The sequence below is a fragment of the Mirounga leonina genome, unplaced genomic scaffold, assembly GCF_011800145.1.
Source record: "Mirounga leonina isolate KUSES-001 unplaced genomic scaffold, KU_Mleo_1.0 Mir_174, whole genome shotgun sequence".
NCBI lineage: Eukaryota > Metazoa > Chordata > Mammalia > Carnivora > Phocidae > Mirounga > Mirounga leonina.
Genome location: NW_023270451.1, coordinates 53,547,429 through 53,568,451, shown reverse-complemented (window position 1 = coordinate 53,568,451; position 21,023 = coordinate 53,547,429). Strand labels below are relative to the sequence as shown.

The window sequence follows — 21,023 nt, the reverse complement described above, 5'->3', positions numbered from 1 at the left end:
TCTTCAAAAATCTATTGTGGTTATCCTGTTCCTGTCTTTCTTTTGCATGTTGGGTGTTTGGGGACAGATAACTTGTCTTTTTTACTTCGTAAGCCTCTGATTCAAGATGAATTGCACTTGAATTGCACCCTAGGATCCTCAACCATGGACTTTAGTCCTTTTGCAAAAGGACTGTGGCACATTGTTACATTAATGTCCTCTTTTCCACCACCAACTCCTATGAGTCATGCCTCTTGGTTCCCAAGCTCTGTGTAGTCCCCTACCTTGACTCTTGGCTTGGCCACATTAATCCCTTTGGCCAGTGGAATTATAGCAAACAACATGCAAACAGAGGCTTGTTAGATGCTTGCACAGTGGAGCTTGTCCTCTGGGACCACTAGTATCTCTATGGTTGTAGTTGCCTGAGTGATATCAGGTCAGACTATAGATTATTTTTTCTCTTCTTTTTTTAAATTAACATATAATGCATTATTTGTTTCAGGGGTACAGGTCTGTGATTCATCAGTCTTACACAATTCACAGCACTCACCATAGCACATACCTTCCCCAATGTCCATCACCCAGCCACCCCATCCATCCCACCCCCTTCCACTCCAGCAACCCTCAGTTTGTTTCCTGAGATTAAGAGTCTCTTATGGTTTGTCTCCCTCTCTGATTTTGTCTTGTTTCACTTTTCCCTCCCTTCCCCTATGATCCTCTGTCTTGTTTCTCAAATTCCTCATATCTGTGAGATCATATGATACTTGTCTTTCTCTGATTGACTTATTTCACTTAGCATAATATCCTCTAGTTCCATCTATGTCATTGCAAATGGCAAGATTTCATTTTTTGATGGCTGCATAATATTCCATTGTGTATATATACCACATCTTCTTTATCCATTCATCTGTCAATGGACATCTTGGGTCTTTCCATAGTTTGGCTATTGTGGACATTGCTACTATAAACATTGGGGTGCACATGCCCCAAATCTTTATAGATTTTAGATACTAGCCCTTTATCTGATGTCATTTGTAAATATCTTCTCCCATTCTGTCGGTTGTCTTTTGGTTTTGTTAACTGTTTCCTTTGCTGTGCAAAAGCTTTTTATCTTGATGAAGTCCCAACAGTTCATTTGTGCCCTTGCTTCCCGTGCCTTTGGCGATGTTTCTAGGAAGAAGTTGCTGCCTGTGTCCTTGATGGATTCCTGTCTTACATTTAATTCTTTCATCCATTTTGAGTCTATTTTTGTGTGTGGTGTAAGGCAATGGTCCAGTTTCATTCTTCTGCATGTGGCTGTCCAGTTTTCCCAACACCATTTGTTGAAGAGACTGTCTTTTTTCCATTGGACATTCTTTCCTGGAAAGGCACAATATTTAATATTCAAACATTCTTAGATTGTATATTGCCAGGGTGGGTGGTGCTCTTTATAGGCCTGAAGGGGTTGAAAGCACTGTGCCCAGAGAAGTGAGGTTAAAACCAGGCTCTGTTGGTAACTGATAGGTAGTGAATTATAGGTTGGGAACTTTTTTTTTTAATTAAAAAATGAATGTGTGAAAACATGAATAAGAAATTTATAGGAAAAAATCAAAATCAGAATAATATCATTTACTGATTGATGGCTGTGGCTAAATTTTACAAGGTAAGAAATCCATCATGTCTCTGTTCAGTTCTCTAGGGGAGTTTTATTTTTCTAAACCAAGACATAAATTCCCCCAAAACTGTCATTTGGTTTGAACTTAGATGCAAGCTGAGAATTTAGGGTACCTTGACAATAATATTTGTTTGTAGGAGGAATAAAAATCCTTCAGCATAGTCTTTGATCAGAGATAGCATTAAAGCCCAACTGCTGTGTTGTACTTGTTCCAAAAGCAGGTTTGAAATCTGCTATTTCTAGGCTTAGCATAATTTATTAACATCTGCTGAAATCTGCTGACTTATGTTGTCTTTCTTAGAGTGAATGATATAATACCCAGGTTAGAGGAAATCATACCATAACCTTTTTTAATGTTACAAGAATCCCCCCCCCCAAAAAAGGAAAGAAAAGGAAACCATAATCTCATCAATCAGAGCTAACGACTTGTATTTTTTTTTTTTAAGAAGCCAAAAGTTTAATGTTCCTGAATAAAGACAGTTCATTCAGGGCTTACACAGATTTTTGATGACTGTCTTTTTATATATGTATGTATATGTGTGTATGTTAAAAATGGTAATTTAAAACATAATAGACATAATGTTTTTATAGAAAATATTTTTAACTAAATGGTTGTGCATATTAAATTTTGGGAAGATTAATTCCTAAAAGCAGAACAATTGAGATCCAAAATAAAAGTATCTTGACTTGGAGCACCTGGGTGACTCGGTTGGTTAGGCTTCTGATTCTTGATTTCAGCTCAGGTTGTGATATCAGGGTTGTGAGACTGAGGTCCAGGTCAGGCTGCACGCCGGGCATGGAGCCTGCTTAAGGTTCTCTCTCTCTCTTCCTCTGCCCTTCCCCCCCATCTCTCTTTCTCTAAAAAAAAAAAAAAAAAGTATGTTAACTTTACCTTCTTAAAAGAAATGAAGAAACAATCTACCAAGCATTTAGAAATAAGAGGTAGAATTTTCAGCCTAAAGACTTCCAGTTTAGTATATAAAAGGAAAAACATTCAGAGCAATATGTAAAAGCTTATTCTTATCTTGAATCTTACAGAAAGAATACTTGATTTTGCTTCCTTTTGTTCTGTTGTTGCTAGCATCCTCTTTATCATCTTAATTGTTGACTATTTACTCTGTATCATGCACGGTGTTAACACTTTGTGGACCCTCTCTTTATTTCTCAGAGCAACCCTGTGACGTAGGTGGTACTGCAATCCCCATTTTATAGATGTGGGAATGAGGCTTAGAGAAGTTAAATGATTTGTTTAAGGAATCTGGCTAGTAAGGAAATGGTGCCAAGATGTGACCACAGTTCTCTGTCTTTGGAGCAAGGGCTATCCAAAAGACCTCTAAGTTGTTGATTTTTTAAAATTTAAATTCAATTAATTAACATGCAGTGTATTATTAGTTTTAGAGATGGAGTTCAGTGATTCATCAGTCTTATATAATACCCAGTGCTCATCACATCGCATGCCCTCCTTAATGTCCATTACCCAGTTACCCCCTTCCCGTAAAGCAACCCTCAGTCTGTTTCCTACGATTAAGAGTCTCTTATGGTTTGTCTCCCTCTCTGATTTCATCTTGTTTTATTTTTCCCTCCCTTCCCCTATGATCCTCTGTTTTGTTTCTTAAATTCCACATACTAGTGAGATCATATGATAATTATCTTTCTCTGATTGACTTATTTCGCTTAGCCTAGTACCCTCTAGTTCCATCCACATAATTGCAAATGGCAAGATTTCATTTTTTTGATGGCTGAGTAGTATTCACATATATACACACACACACACACACACACATACTATATATAGTAGTATTATATATATATATTCATATATTTATATATATATACACCACCTCTTCTTTATCCATTCATCTGTAGATGGACATCTGGGTTCTTTCCATAGTTTGGCTATTGTGGACACTGCTGCTATAAATATTGGGGTGCAGGTGCCCCTTTGGTTCACTACATTTGTATCTTTGGAGTAAATAACTGGTAGTGTAATTGCTGGGTGATAGGGTAGCTCTATTTTCAACTTCTTCAGGAACCTCCATGCTGTTTTCGAGTGGCTGCACCAGCTTGCATTCCCACCAAAAGTGTAAGAGGGTTCCCCTTTCTCTGCATCCTTGCCAACATCTGTTGTTTCCTGACTTGTTAATTTTAGCCATTCTGACTGGTGTGAGGTGGTATCTCATTGTGGTTTTGATTTGTATTTCCTTGATGCCGAGTGATGTTGAGCATTTTTTCATGTGTCTGTTGGCCATTTGGATGTCTTCTTTGCAGAAATGTCTGTTCATGTCTTCTGCCCATTTCTTGATTGGATTATTTGTTCTTTGGGTGTTGAGATTGATAAGTTCTTTATAGATTTTGGATACTGGCCTTTTATCTGATAAAACATTTGCAAATATCTTCTCCCATTCTGTGGGTTGCCTTTTCATTTTATTGACTGTTTCCTTTGCTGTGCAAAAGCTTTTTATCTTGATGAAGTCCCAAGAGTTCATTTTTGCCTTTGTTTCCCTTGCCTTTGGAGATGTGTATAGCAAGAAATTGCTGTGGTCGAGGTCACAGAGGTTGCTCCCTGTGTTTTCCTCTCAGATTTTGATGGATTCCTATCTCACATTTAGGTCTTTCATCCATTTTGAGTCTATTTTTGTATATGGTATAGGAAAGTGGTCCAGTTTGATTCTTCTGCATGTGGCTGTCCAATTTTCCCAACACCATTTGTGTAGAGACTGTCTTTTTCCCGTTGGATATTCTTTCCTGCTTTTTTGAAGATTAGTTGACCATAGAATGGAGGGTCCCTTTCTGGGTTCTCTATTGTGTTCCATTGATCTATGTGTCTGTTTTTGTGATAGTACCATACTGTCTTGATGATTACAGTTTTGTAATAGAGCTTGAAATCCAGAATTGTGATGCTACCAGCTTTGGTTTTCCTTTTCAATGTTCCTTTGGCTATTTGGGGTCTTTTCTGGTTCCATGCAAATTTTAGGATTATTTGTTCCAGCTCAGTGAAAAAAGTTGATGGTATTTTGATAGGGATTGCATTGAATGTATAGATTGCTCTAGGTAGCATAGACATTTTAACAATATCTCTTCTTCCAATCCATGAGCATGGAATGTTTTTCCATTTCTTTGTGTCTTCCTCAATTTCTTTTATGAGCATTCTATAGTTTTCCATGTATAGATGCTTTGCCTCTTTGGTTAGGTTTATTCCTGGGTATCTTATGGTTTTGGTGCAATTGTAAATGCGATCGACTCCTTAATTTCTCTTTCTTCTGTCTCATTGTTAGTGTATAGAAATGCAATGGATTTCTGTGCATTGATTTTATATCCTGCCACTTTGCTGAATTCCTGTATGAGTTCTAATAATTTTGAGGTGGAGTCTTTTGGATTTTCCACATAGAGTATCAGGTCATTTGCAAAGAGTGAGATTTTGGCTTCTTCCCTGCTGATTCAGATGCTTTTTATTTCTTTTTGTTGTCTGATTGCTGAGGCTAGGAATTCTAGTATTATGTTGAACAGCAGTGGTGATAGTAGACATGCCTGCTGTGTTCCTGATCTTAGGAGAAAAGCTCTCAGTTTTTCCCCATTGAGAATATTTGCTGTGGCTTTTCATATATGGCTTTTATGATATTGAGGTATGTACCCTCTATCCCTACACCATGAAGAGTTTTAATCAAGAAAGGATGCTGTACTTTGTTAAATGCTTTTTCTGCATCTTTTGAGAGGATCACATGGTTCTTGTCCTTTCTTTTATTAATGTAGTGTAGCACACTGATTGATTAGCGGATATTGAACCACCCTTGCAGCTCAGTAATAAATCCCACTTGGTCATGGTGAATAATACTTTTAATGTACTGTTGGATCCTATTGGCTAATATTTTGGTGAGAATTTTTATATCCATGTTCATCAGGGATATTGGTCTGTGATTCTTCTTTTTGGTGGGGTCTTTGTCTGGTTTTGGGTAAGTTGTTGATTTTTAGCCTTAATGCTCGATGGTAGAAGCCCACAAATAGATTGAGTTTGAAGATGAAAGTCACTGAAGAAAAAGTGGGCAGAACAGCTGTGGGGTTTGTAATCCCAATGATTATCAGTGTTTTCCCCCTTACTATTGGAAATCTCCTTGACTACTAGGAGGAACATCTAACACAGTCACACATTTTGAAATGGAGGTGGAAACTCCTAGATTAAATATTCTCTGAGGTTTCTTACTTCCAAAGTTGATTGTCTTGAGTTGGTTATAATTTTGTTGTTGTCTTGGTGAATCTAGATTTAAGGTAGTAACAATATGACAAGAAAATATAGACTCCGGTTACATGAGTCTCTGAAAGTTTATGACTTTTAATTTCGATTTCATGTGTATAACTTCTTTGATTTGAAAAGATTACTTGCTCTGTCTGAAGCATAAACTGCCATTCCCGCAAGGCAATGTGAGATGTAAAATTTCTAAGTAATAACATGACTTACTAATTTTTCTGAAATAACATTATTTGAATGAAATTTTCTTCATTTTCATATAAATTTTTCATTTTGAAGTTAGTGCATTATTTTTCTTCTCAAAGTTGTTTTAGGAAAGTCAGGAACTAAAGCGCTTTTTTCTTTTTAATAAGTTTTTAAATTGAAGTACAAAGAGCTATGGTTGTTATAGTCCTGTAGAACAGTTTCCCAATTTAAGAAAATTTTTCTTACTCATAAATGAACAGTAAAGAAAAAATTTTATTCTGTTTTATTCTATTTCACATAATGAATACTACGTTAGCATTATTTCATTATGCATAATAATAAAGCACTGTTCAACTTTATTCCTAGTGTTTAAATTGCCTAACTTGATGCAGCACAAAAGATTTCTTACTAGATTACCTAGAATATGTTTTTACTGAAAGAAATGTATACATTGTTTAGATAATGTACATTGCCTAGGAACCATCTTATTTAAAAATGCTTTTAAAAACCTTTAATATTTTAAACTTTAAAGTATAGAAATACTATTTTCCAGCCCTTCTTCTGGGCATACAAACATGGATAAGACATGATTTCTGTAGCCGAAAAGCTTACATTTTAGTGAAAAAGTTATATGTGTAGGCAGGTACCTATAACAAGGTTTTAAGAAGTATCATTGAAGTTAACCTAAATAGCTAAGGGAGCACAGATGGGGGAATGATTAAATGTAACCTTGTAGAGGAGAGGAAAGGTAAAAGAAAACTCTGTTGTTTCCTTTATAAAATCAAGTGAGATCTTCTATGTGTTGACTGATGATCCTAATATTTTATTGTTAGAAATTAGACATGCTTCTTTCTGGGATTTTTTTCCCTACATAAATCTTTTGTTTACAACTCATTACCTTTTGGTTCTAACAATTGGAGTTAGAAAAGCTGGTTGAGGGACGCCTGGGTGGCTCAGTCGGTTACGCGTCTGCCTTCACTCAGGTCATGATCCCAGGGTCCTGGGATCGAGCCCCACATCGGGCTCCTTGCTCAGCAGGGAGCTTGCTTCTCCCTCTCCCTCTGCTTGTGCTCTCTCTGTGAAATGAATAAAATCTTAAAAAAAAAAAAAAGAAAAGCTGGTTGATGAGTAATCCTCGAAGGGAAAGATGAATCCAAGTGTCAAGATTTGAGTCCATGGGGATTCTTTTGTCTTTGGGCTTGGAGCACCAGGATGTAATTTCCTAATTTCTACAAGGAAACTGCAGGTGTTTGTTTGTTTGTTTGTTTAAGGCTTCACACAGAAGTCACCATCCAAGCTGTGCTTTGAGAGATAAGTAGAATTTTCCAAGTAGGGGAAAGATATGGGCAGAGGAACAGTCGGATGATGAGAGTAAGGGAGAGTAAGAAAATGGGGCTGACGCAAGAGTATTTTAGTCTGCGGAGCAGGGTGAATGGTGATACTATTAAGTAAGGAGGGGAATACAGAAATAGAATTGGGAGCTGGAGTGGAATATGATCTCTCTTCTGGGCATGTTAATTTGGGAAGTTTTTGGGAATTTCAATAATTGATATTTTTCATTCTTTCCCCTGAAAATTATTATTTATTTATTTATTTTAGGATTTTATTTATTTATTTGACAGAGAGAGACACAGCGAGAGAGGGAACACAAGCAGGGGGAGTGGGAGAGGGAGAAGCAGGCTCCCCGCAGAGCAGGGAGCCCGATGCGGGACTCGATCCCAGGACCCTGGATCATGACCCGAGCCGAAGGCAGTTGCTTAACCAACTGAGCCACCCAGGCGCCCTCCCCTGAAAATTATTAATCACCCTATGTGCCTAGGTGTCAAGAACAGAGACATAAGAAACAACATATTCTCAAAAGGCTTACAGACTCTTGGAAAGAGAGACAAGGCAATAATTACAAAACACATTTAAATATGCTGTGATAGAAATGATCACAGCTTGGTGACGGGGAACTTGAGAGTTTTGATCACCTAATGGACGCTGAAGCTGGGAATGGGGAGAAGGAGAGATGAAGGTTAGGAAAGAATTCCTGTGAAATTGCCTCATGAGATGCAAATGTTGTTTTGCTGTGTGAGTTAACAAGATGGCAGAAGGTGGAAAGAGGGGACAACATTTCAGGCAGAAATATTTGCTTATATGAAGCCTTGGAAGTGTGAGTGAATAACCTACTTATGGTTTAACTGGTAGGAACTATGGTAAGTGGGGATTGATAGGGTCCTGCAGATCATGTGTGTCTTGATTTTGATCTTGAAGCCAGTCATGTTGGTAGTGTTAGGAAGTTAGTGAAGGCTTTAAGGTAGGGGAATGACTTGATCAGATGAGATGCCCAGCAACCACTTAAAGCTATGAGCTGTATCTCAGAGAAGTAGTTGGTGTTGGGAGTATAAATCTAACTATGGGTTACCATGATGGATAAAAAATGCTTCTTGCTTAGTTGTGGAGACAGATAGGTAAGCAAAAATTACATTACAGTATGCACGTACTGTAGTGTGAAGTGCTGTGGATTGAGGAGGAAGTGATTTTGGGACTATGCATTTAGAAGTCATTGGTATAGGTGGTATTTGCAACTGAGAATGCTGATGAGATTTTTCAGGGAAAGAATTTAAAAATAGGAATGAATGAACTAAAGGTAGAATTCTGGAAAAATGCAGCCTTCATAGGGTAATGGTTGAAGAAGAATTGTCTAAAGCTATGATTTTAGCAATGTGGATTGCAACTTACTAGTAGGTTGCAAAATCAGGACAGTGGATGTGAACTTAATATGGTTGGTTATAGACCGAATTTTCAAAACAGATTAGGAGAGAATAGAAAATATCAGTAATTACTGTCTTGTGAAATTTTGTTCAGAATTGTGTGTTTGTGCATGTGTGTAAAATGCATATCTCATTATAAGTGGTGGTCACAAACTTTTGAAAAACACCGATGAAAGAGACTAAGGAAGAACAGTCAGAAATTGCTAAATCACTTTTGTTCTTCACTAATCTGATGGCAAGGGAAAGAAACAAACCCAGTGAAAGTTCAATGAGAAGGAGATTTTCTCTTTGTGGTTCAGATGGGCTCCCCCTAGGCCACCTTTATTACCTCAGTTGTATAGGAGGAAAAATCGAAAGAAATAAGGGAAAAGGACTCACAAGATTCTAAACTCGAAGACAGAGAGGGAGATAGAGAATATGAATGAGAGAGAATGAACCCACATGGAAGCTGAATTTTTAATCTAACCCTACTGTGTGACAGCAAAAGTTCCATTCCCTAGCACATGGCCCAGCAAAGCCCCTTGGATTCATCCTACTATTTCAGCTCTGTTCTTTATTATGGAGCCAGAGGAGGAACTTGAGGAAGGATGCAAAACTACCTGTCATTAAAATTGTGATGTAGTATTACCAATAATAGAGATTACTGAGAGCTTGTCTAGGGGTCAAGAACTGTTCTATCTATGCACTTGAAGTGAATGATCTTACCAACTAAGTTAATATTTGTAAAGCTCTTAGAACAGTGCCTTGCACATGGTAAGCACTCAGTTGTCTGGTTATCATTAATAGAACAGTGCACATGGTAAGCACTTGGTCAGTATTGGCTATTATTGTGTATTATTACTAATTAGCTAAGTTACTAATTATCACCACTTTACTAGTAAGGAAATGGAAGCATAATAAAATTAAGTAACTTGCTCACAATCATATAGCTGGAAAGAAATGGAATCATTCCTTTCTGAGTGGGAGGTAAAAGTGATTAGTGTAGATACATGGTGAGTTATATGACAATTGGTGCTTGAAGTATGTTAATGGGCGAGGGAAGAGGAAAGATGGGCCATAAGTGAAAGACTTCGTGAAGAGAACAATACTCCTTGGCTTGGTGATTGGTTAGATATGAAGTAAAAAGATAACCAACATTTTAAGCTGGTCGACTGGGAAAATGATAAATAAGATGTAAGAAAATAAGAAAGAAAACCTTTCTTGGTAAGAAACAATGACAAATTCCATTTAATTGTGTTGAATTTTACATGAGATAGTCAAGTAAAAGGAGTAGCCCAGAATTTAAAAATAAAGATAGAGATACTTAGGCATTATCACATAAAAGAGTTGATAGAAGCCGTGGGAGTATTTGAGATCTTCAGAAATGTCCAATATATTTTGGCCACAAGAAAACCTGGGGAGTAAAAAATAAGATCATGGTAATTGCCCCCACACAAAATTTCTACAGCTTTGCCCACATCGGCTTTGTGGAAATCTACGAATAGTTCCAGGAATCTTTGAAAGAGAGCATATCACTTCTGCTCTGGGGGCTGGCTGTTGTGTGGCATGCAGTTTTCCTGGCTCCTGCCCTTGGCTGTGCCTGTCTCCTTGTGCTGCCCCTGTCAGTGAGGGCAGAGAGGCTCCGCTGCGGTTTGGCACCTTCCCTGCTGCCACAGAGACTGTGGTTTCCCTTCATGGCATTCTCAGAGACCCTGGAGGGTCAGTGGCAAGAAGGCTCTCCCAGTTTTTCTTATTCTCTTCTTATTTGCTCTGTTCCCACCTCAGGTTTCAGACTTGCTATTCACTGGCTTTTTCGGCACCCCTGTCCAAGTGACAGGTGTGTTGGCTTCGTGGTTCCTCAATCAAATTTTTATGCCTAGATGGTTCCTGACCTTCAGATGAATTCTTACACAAATGTGTCTCAGTTTTTGCCCCATCAGTCCTTAGGCACATCTAGACTCATCTGAATCCTAGGGTGAAGGTCACTTACTAGGTTGAAACTGGGACCAGGACCCTCACTCCCTGCTCTCTCTAGAAGAGAGAGGTCAGCATGGGAAGTGCCCACATCTTCCATAATTGTCCCATCTCTTGTTCCTTCTGCTCCCTTTTCTTCTTCATATGGCTGTTTCCCTGGTTGATTGGAGATTATTTCTTCTTTTTGCCAAATGGAACAGTGATGTGCACTCCTGTGGAATTAGATCCCATCTGAATATTCCGTTGGGAGGTTTGATTCATTTCTTCCTTTTTTTTTTTTTTTTTTTTTTTAAATAATCCTTCTTAAAGCTTTTCATACCTCTTTACTGGAGCTTAGTAAAGATTTGAATATCTAGCACATTTTCCTTTCAAGTAGATATTGGTAATGTATTTTTCCCCTGGTTCACCTGTGAAGAATACCGATGAGTCTTTTTGAAAACTCATCATTGACAGTTACTTTAGAACAGCAATTTATTGGAAGCTACTATATTAGAAATGTTTTATTGCACTGCACTAGAGCTATGAAGTGCAAGGAACCATGAAGATTGAAAAATACAAATGATAGATGTGTCTCTTTCTCCTTATTTTTTAGCCTTCTTTGAATCCTGGGGGGAGTCAATCATCTGATGTGGTGCTTTTAAACCATTGGAAAATGAGGAATTTTGAAGTACAACGTGGTGACATTGTGTCATTGGTGTAAGTAAATCAGAAACATATTTGTATATGAAATTATTTATAATTGTCTGATTTAACTGGTAATTTGCTGTTAATATCATTTGCCAATTATTAAATTAAGAGGTACATTTTAAATGTAATATATTTTTAAAAATCAATTTTGAAATGTAATAATGCTATAAGAAAGGATTTTCCTTTTATGTCTAAAATATATCAGTTGGTTGACATACTTGAATTTGGTAAAATGTCTTTAATGATATGTAGATTAGAAGTTATATTGATGATCTAAAGTACATGTATTTGGTATCAGTTTGGATTATTCTGAAGTTTTGCATCTTGGAAGTAACCTTAATGTTACTTCATTTTTGTTAGTTTGTGTAGGTACACAATATTTCTAGAAGTTGATAATTGCGACATGAAATTCAGTGACATTTCTATGTAAGTCTCAGTGATTGAACTGAAATAAGGCAGTTTGGAAGATTAGTAGACTGGAGGCTTTTGTTTGGGACCAAAAGGTGGCACTGTTTCTCTGTTAAAGTATTATGACTGGTCAGGAACAAGAATTTCATTCCGGTCTTAAAGTAGAAGAAGAATGTCAAAGTGTGCATAACTGATGCAATGATATAATACATAGTCCCAGCATGTGCTCGAATGGTTTAGATTTGAGATTTGTTTGTTTTAAAAGTAAATTCACACTGAGGAGCCTGTAACAGAACTTGCCTGATTTCTTCTGGTTTCAGCTACTTATAAAAATTTTTTCCTATGCTTCCCTGTGATGGTAGTTAGTGCATCGGGGTAGCAATTAATATAGCAGTTACTGTCATTTGTTTTAACGTTAGTAAAATCCTGGTGTTTGGTGAAGACTTCCAATTTATATTTCTTTTTCTTTAATTGGAATGATTGTTTTTTTGTTGGATGAGAATATAATTGTTTGGTAAACATAAAACATGATCTGCTTGTCCATACTTAACCTTTGGCTAGCCCTTTGTGGAAATAGACGTTTCATAAATGTGTCTCCTTCAAGCCTGTTTTACCAGGATTCATTTGAAAACATATTAACTAAATCTGATTAGTAACTAATAAAATAAATACATTTGAGTGAGGTTTTGTATGGCAGACATCCAAGGATGGGAATTAAATGCTTCTCATGTTCTTGAGTGCTTTCTTTAATATTAACCTACTCTTTGGACTCTACTTTTATTTTGTCATTCAGAGTACTTTTTTTGCAACCTCCTTAACAACCTTTTCCATGCTGGGTTAGCCTGTTGTGTGCTCATTATTCTTTTGCCTTTGGTTTGACAAGGTTACATTCTCACTTAGTCAGTGATGGAGAGGATACCCACCCAAGTGAAAGAGGTCACACCATAAGCAGACAATTGTGCAGTTTTTTTTTTTTTCCCCAAGAGAAACATGCTGGCTATCTCTAAGCAAGTAAATCTGAATAGGTAATTGGGGGAAAAAAAAAGGCTCCTTGAAATTCAGGGTTGCATGGGTCTATAAAAGTATGCTAGCATATCATGGACTATGTGAAAAAGAGAACACTATTCTCTTATGTAAATATTAAACTAATTAATATTTATTATATTAATTAATTTAAAAATAGTATATCTAAATTGGGGTTGATATAATAAATTATAGCTCCTTGGGTTGAGCTGTATTTTTAATGAGTTAATTATGTGCTCTATCTCTGACATGTACAAATAACGCAAATTTTCTTTTATAATGCTTGTTGCTAGAAGGAGCCATTTACATAAAAGAATGCTTAGTGATTGGTGGTATGTTATTTAACAACAAATAATCATTAAGCAATGATTTTTTTTTTTGAGAAAGGAAGAAGTCTTTTGCTAAATTCTTTTTTAGCATGATGTAATACTGTATAAAAGACATTCAAAGTATCTTTTTAGTTTTATGAGCAAAAATGCTTTCTAAATGTCCTTATTATTTTATACATTTTATAACTGCTTCATTTGAAAAGATTAATGTTGGTTTGATCAATGTTCATGAGTATATATTTAATTCATGTCAACACCGAATATTTGCTTTTCTTACAAAATGTATCAGTCTGGTTTTAACTTAGAGATAATTATCATTATTATATCAGAACATTCTATTTAAGAAATGTGTAATTCAAGAAATGCATGACTAAATTTGAATTTAAGGCTAAATAGAAACTGTAGTTTGTCATTCTGTTTACAAAATGATATGGCACATTTCATCGATACATTAGATCTTTGGGAATAAGGTAGTAAGACAATTTATATTTAAAAAATATCCTGGGACAGTGTTTTATATATTCAATGTATGTGGAAATACAGCATTTTAATTATAATATTATATGTACATTTCTGGAAAATTGCAGTTTGCAAATTCATAAAGTAGTAGGGCTAATGCAACTTTGTAACTAGAGCACTAATGAAAACAATAACAATTCAATAAAACTGCTAGCACAGTTTAAACGACATGAAATTTTTTATAAATAAGCATTGCAGTAAATGTAGGATTTATTTAAAATGACAAAGCTGAAGGTAACTTGAAGGCAATGTAAGGAAGGGTTGAACTTGTCTATGTATACAAGGGCAGAGGGACATTTTCATCGAAGTTACAAATAGAAGATTGTAAGCTCTGTACAAAATGTACTGATACCAGAGGCGTATCCTCTGCTCATTGGTCAGTGTTACCTTACTTTATTTATTTATTTACATGTATATATATTTAAAACAAAGATCAGAGTTAACCTTTCAGTAAGCACTTGTAAGAGAAGGATTGAATATATAGTACTGATTCCTTCCTGGCTTATTGCCATTAGCGTACTTAGCCTTCAGTTGCTATTATTAAAGAGGCAATGCATTACTGATCTGAGAAGAAATTCCATATGAACTAATGCAGCTTCTGATTTATACTGAAACCCTTTCTCCATAGTCCCCTGTGAGCTGATTCATGTTGCAGAAACACATGCTGTAGTAGAACAGACTTTCTTTTCTATTGCAGTGGGTTTTGTTCGGAACTTATTGACCCAGGCTGTTCCCTAAAGCGTGGAAGGTCTGAGGGGGTACATATTAGTATATGCTTCTTTGCATCTCTTCCTTATCTTTTCTTGTCACTTTCTTTCTGTGAAAAGTTAGTCTCAGTGGAGCTAATGTTTAAGCATGTTATTCGGTAACGTTAAATAAAAAGATATATTTATTTAATAACATTACTCGTCACATAAAACATTATTTGCTGTCATCAGGTCCTTGGTATTACTGAGCGTATGTAGGTGACATCATACTCTCTTAGTGGATTTGTGAACTAATAGTGGTGATTAAGGTGGATTTTTGATACCTTGGAATTGACTTTTCATTAACTTGTGTGATGGCCTTATTGCAATAGGCTTAACATAAGTAGCATATTTACAGTGACATATCCGTTGGTAAATCCACTGGGACAGAGGTGCCTTCACAATAAAGTTTCAAATAATCACACTTAAAAATTTTTTAGCTTTTTATTTTGAAATGTTATTAGACCTCAAGAAAGGTCATAAAAATAGTATAGAGAATTCCCATATAACTTCCAATGTTTTTTTTTCATCTTTATTGATGTATAAATGTGTGTGTGTGTGTATGTGTGTGTATAGTGATAGGATTCACCCCACTGAATTAATTAACACATCTGTCACCTTACATATTTACCTTTTGTGTGTGAGAACATTTAAGTTCTACTTTCTTAGCAAATTTCAATGAAAGAATACAGTGTTATCAGCTGTAGTCACCATGTTATCTAGTAGATCAGCAGACTCTTCATTTTATACCCCCCTAAATTAACATTGTACATTACCATGGTACAATTACTGAGATGAAGTTGACACTGATACAGTACTATTAACTAACTCACAGACCTTATGGGAGTTTCACCAGTTTTTCCACCAAGGTCTTTTTTCTGCACCAAGATCCTACACAGGATCCCATATTTCATTTTGATTTTTTAATCTCTCTAGTCTCCTCCAATCTGTGATAGTTCCTCATTTGTTCTTTGTCTTTTTTCATCTTGACACTTATTTTGTAGAAAAATCCTTACCTTTAGAAGTTTCAGGTCGGTGTATGTTCCAGTGGAGACATTGCTATTGATGGCACTTGCTGGGGAAGCCGTAGTTGTGGTAAGCTCCAGGCGGAGGAGACAGGGCCAGAGAAGGAAACTCTCTCACCTAAGTCATTTTGGTTTCTGAGGATCACATACTTGGGTCACGACTAGGAGACCCCATGGCTTCCAGAAGTCCACACAGTCACGTTTACTGCTGCTAGAAAGCAAGGCAGGAGAGCCATGGAGAGCCATGCAGATGGGGGAAAGGCTAAAGTTTATAGTACAGATAGAAGAGAGGGAACTAAGGCCGGGTCACAGATGATACGATACTGAGCCCATGTTCAGTTCTAGAGTAGAAGGTGAGGGTGGGGAAATTCTCATTTAATGAGCACCCCTGTGTATCAGGCATTGTGCCATGCACTGTGTGTATGCCATTTTTACTTAATTCTCGTAACAATATCTGGAAATGGTTATTTTTAACACAGTGAAAATGAGATTTAGCAAGTAAATAGCAAGTGAATAGCAGAGCCAGAATGCGAATCCAGGTCCACTTAACTCTGAACTTGTCCTGTCTGACGTAGCAGGCAAATGTGGCTGTTGAGCAGCTAAAGTGGTTACTGCCCCTTGTTAAAATGATAATATTTTAGGTATATTCAGTCAGATAAAATCCATTATTAAAATTAACTTAAAGGTTTCTTTTTCTTTCTTTTTTTTTTTTTTAAAGATTTTATTTATTTATTTGACAGAGAGAGACACAGTGAGAGAGGGAATACAAGCAGGGGGAGTGGGAGAGGGAGAAGCAGGCTTCCCGCGGAGCAGGGAGCCCGATTTCGGGGCTCGATCCCAGAACTCCGGGATCATGACCTGAGCCGAAGGCAGATGCTTAACAACTGAGCCACCCAGGCACCCCTCTTTTTCTTTTTTTTAACGTGGCTAGTAGAAAATTCAAAATTAAACATGTGACACGCACTCTATTTCTATTGGACAGACATCACTGTGTCTAAACCTTTTCCCATCAGTCACTGCTGCTTTCCTGGAGTGTGTCTAAGGTGAGCTAATGTGAGATCCTAAAGTCTGGGGTGGAAAAATACTAAGGTAGTTGCTATGAAGCAAAGGCAGACTCCCCAAGATAGCTAAACACTTTGTTTTGGTAAGAGTATTGGGGTGATCAGGTCCAAAGACAAAGAAAAAAGACATGCAGTCTATGAAAGAGAGAAAAAAAGGTATCCACAACAGTTTTTTTTTTTTTTTAAGATTTTATTTATTTTTTAGAGAGTGAGCGAGAGAGAAACAGCATGAGAGGGGCGAGGGTCAGAGGGAGAAGCAGGCTCCCCGCTGAGCCGGGAGCCTGATGTGGGACTCGATCCCAGGACCCTGGGATCATGACCTGAGCCGAAAGCAAACGCTTAACCATCTGCGCCACCCAGGCACCCTTTTTGTTTGTTTTTTAAGTAGACTCCACGTCTAGTATGGGGCTTGAACTCATGACCCTGAGATCAAGAGGCACATACTCAACCAACTGAGCCAGCCAGGCACCCCCACAACAGTTTTTTAAATATGTATTGACTGTTTTTTATTTTCCAGTCACTAGGCTAAGAGTTCTATATTCATTTTTATTTAATCCTTATTTTAACCACCCCCCACAAGTAGGTACTGTTATTCCTATTTTATAGATGAGAACAGTGAGGTATAGGGAGGTTAAGTAACTTGCTTAAGGACATAACAGCTAGTAAATGGAAAAGCAAAGTTTTGAAGTGCCTCTCATCAAATCCTGTGTTCTTAACTTTCAAACTATAATGCCTCTATATATTGTGGTGGTGGTTTGGTTGAAGACACTTACTCATTCTTAGCGAAGAAGTCAAGTAGGCCTTATTATCTCAGCATCTATCATATTATCCCCATTTCTGTAATGAATTTTGATACAGTGGTTCATGAAATGTAGTCTCTTCATTAATAACAATAAGACACTATTATGAACATATAGTGTGCATACAATTTCTGCAGCTGGTTTGTGACATGCTAAACTAATTGCTGTTTTCTGACAGATGGCCACTATGATGGCTACATTTTCAGCAGTGAATGTGAGCAAAGAGTTATGAAGCTTTCAGCCAGGGAAATAGATGAAATAGAATTGAGCCTTTGAAAAAAAAATGAAAGGTGCTAGTTCTTTTGTGTCTTGAGTGCTTGTAAATCTTTAAAGATCCCTTAATCCACCAAGGTAAATTAATCTGCTAAAAAACCAAATTCAGGTTTTGAACAAATGCTCAGAGCAATGATAATACTGAGAATGATGACCTTTAATCGTATTAAAAGCCAGTTATCTGTTGAGCTGGAAGAATATAATTGTGGATGCTTATCTGTTTAATCTGTACTCATTCCTAATTTTTTTTTCTTTATAGCCAAATATTTTTCTGAGTTTGTAGGTAATATTGTATATTTCAGGAACACAAAATTACGAAGACCATGACTTTGAAAGAAAGGTTCTATAAGCAAACTTTTTTATCTTATTTTTTTCTTTTTCTTTTTCTTCTTCTCCCCCTCCTCCTCCTTCTTCTTTTAAAATTAATTGACTGTAAAAATGGTGGACAGTGAAATCCAGTTTGAGTTTATTTTGATGAGAGATTTAGTTTTCAGCACTTTCAATTACGCATTGTAGTTTACAGTCATTACTAAGTATGTTTACAAATGATGCTTTAAAAAAATGAGACAGTGTAAGTATTTATTGCTTTTATTTGATAGAGATTAAACTGATTTTGTAACTGCTCTTCATAGGCATACAAAAAGTTGGTGCCTTTAAGGTAGTCCTTAATATCAATTTGCTTTCCTGAGTAGGGTAAACTGCTTCCACAAGTGTTATACATTTAATTATGCAACAAAACATTTTCTTAGTTTTGAGCTAGGAAATGTTTCAGTGATCATAAATTTGAATTTTGAATTATCGAGATTTTATGGTAATATAGCTATAGGAGATATTCATGGCTTCTGCTCAACCCATTTCCTAAATCTTATATCCTTTGAGCCTTACTGGAAATTGTCAAAGAACAAAGTTATACAGGCAACATTCTATGAAATAGTAGGTACTTATGTTTGTAACTGTTTTATTGTAAATGGTTACTTATGTTGTAACTTTTATTTTTACTGTGAAAAAATCCAGTATCTGAGAACACTGTGACTTTTATTAAAAAAAAAAAAAAAAGAAAAAAATTTCAGGGAAGTATTTATAAAGGAGCTCCCAAATACATATTATATATGTATTGAGTCAGATTGAACTCTTGAGAAGCATTTTGAATATAAGCTTAAATAATAATTGTAACAGAGAAATAAGTATTTTGGAGAAGCAGACAATTTAAGTTTCAAACGGTAAACGTAACTCAGAAAAATAAACTGTTATGTAGGTAGGCCAACCTGTTTTAAATTCTCCTGGAACTATTAAGATACAGATACATATATAGATAGGCTACTAAAATCAAGCAATACCTGATTTCCATTTTCATCTGTGATAGACTAGTTTATTTCAAACTAAGGCCCATACTGAGAAACATGAGAAAGCTGCATTAAAAAAAAAAAATCTACATGCGTTGTAGCTCTGTCAAAGGGCAAAGATCCCAGAGTGAAGAGAACCACATTGAGGTGCACCCTGTATGCGGTGCCACTTTTTATCTTGGGTTATTTGTCACTTTGTAAGCACCACAGGCTGTGAGACTGAGAAGCCAAAGAGTGGCAGCTAAGATAGAGAGATGCTGAGTAGAATCTTTGACAGTTTTATACTGCTAGTGAGTCAAACTAGAATTCAAGGAGGACGAGGCAGGACCCTGGTAAAATACTCCATACTTTTAATTGGGACCCTTGAAGGGTATATCCTAGGAGTTAGGGAGAACTAGAAATAGACCATAGCTTACAAAAATTGAGATGCAGCCTCTGATAAACTCAATCCTGATTTTAATGTGATCTGCCTTTACTTAAACTGTCTTTGCCAGAAGCAAGAGACATCATGCAAAGTCATCATGCTGAAGCAAGAGACGTCATGTTTTGTACCCAACACCTGGCATTCAATAAAAAATCACCATGCATGTCAGAAGCCAGGACCAAGACAAAACAAAATAAAACAATAAATAATAGAAATAACCTCCTAGTGGTCTAGCTGTTGGAATGATCAGATATGGGCTATAAAATAATTATCAATATATTAAAAAATTGATGAAAAGATGGATAACTTCATCAGAGAATCAGAATCTATAAAAAAAATCAAAAGGACTTCTAGAAATGAAAGCTGGTATACCTGAAGACAAGAACTCAGTTGATGAGGTTGACAGCAAATTAGATACAGCCGTGGAGAGGATTTGTGAACAGGGTGAAAGGTCAGTGAGAAAATCTCTACCCTGGAGTATGGAGGGATACAAGATTGTGACATACAATGAGTAGTGCAAGAGGTCTGTTTAGCACATAGTGAAAAAGGCTGTTGTCCATCTAATTGGAGTAGCAGAAGAGAAGGAGGAAAGAGAGAGTGGGGCAGAGGAAGCAATATCTGAATAAAGGCCAAGCATTTTCCATGACTTTTTTTTTTTAAAGATTTCATTTATTTATTTGACACACAGAGAGAGAGAGAGAACACGAGCAGGGGGAGCAGCAGAGGGAGAAGCAGACTCCCCGCTGAGCAGGGAGCCCGATGTGGGACTAAATCCCAGGACTCTGGGATCATGACCTGAGCTGAAGGAGACAGACTCTTAACTGACTGAGCCCCCCCAGGTACCCCGCATTTTCCATAACTTATGAAACACATCAACATATAGAATCAAGAAGCACTACAAACCTGATCAGGATAAATACAATGAAAAAACACATTTAGAGCACATGGTAGTCGAACCACTGAAAGCCAAAGAAAAATAGAAAAATCTTGAGAAGAAAAAAAGGCATATTATCTTCAAAGAAGCAAAAAGATAGCTGACTTCTTAACCAATGGGAGACAGGAGATAACTGAATATTATCTGTAAAGTGCTAAAGGAAAAAAAAATTCCAGCCTAGAATTTTGTAACTATTGGAACTATTCTTCAAAAATGAAAGAGAAATATTTTTTTCAGACGACAACCCCCTAGTATTTGCTGTATTGTCCTATTGAACTTCACTTCTCAAACACATTCCAAGTGGTAGGAATTTTAAGATGGCAGCTGCAGAGCATTAAACCCCAAGATTGTGGTCTGTCTGAGCCTCAGACCCATGTGTGACTGCACTGGTCACATCCTTACGAAGCTGGCCCTGTGGTTGGTACAGGGGTTGGCATTGGACACCAACAGGGCTGATCTGAGACATTACTGGAAACAGATATATAAATATATGGGGTTGAAAAGTAATGTTTTTGTTAGAGTTAAGTGTGAACAATATGGATCTGTTAAAAAAAAAAAAGTCACATTTCCTTGGGGCGTCTGGGTAGCTCAGTCTGTTAAGTGTCTGACTCTTGATTTCAGCTCAGGTCATGGTCTCAGGATTGTGAGATTGAGTTCCATGCTGGACTGTGCTCTCTTCG

General features: G+C 36.7%; 1 protein-coding gene across 7 annotated transcripts in view; it reads left to right on the top strand.

The window, feature by feature from the left end:
• The window catches only part of IMMP2L (inner mitochondrial membrane peptidase subunit 2), an 862,490-nt gene that overhangs the window by 64,376 nt on the left and 777,091 nt on the right, over positions 1–21,023 (top strand). For all 7 annotated transcript variants that reach the window (XM_035020938.1, XM_035020940.1, XM_035020935.1 and 4 more), the window contains exon 4: positions 11,364–11,467. In XM_035020938.1, coding sequence (XP_034876829.1) covers positions 11,364–11,467 — 104 coding nt within the window. The remainder of the gene's footprint in view (positions 1–11,363; positions 11,468–21,023) is intronic.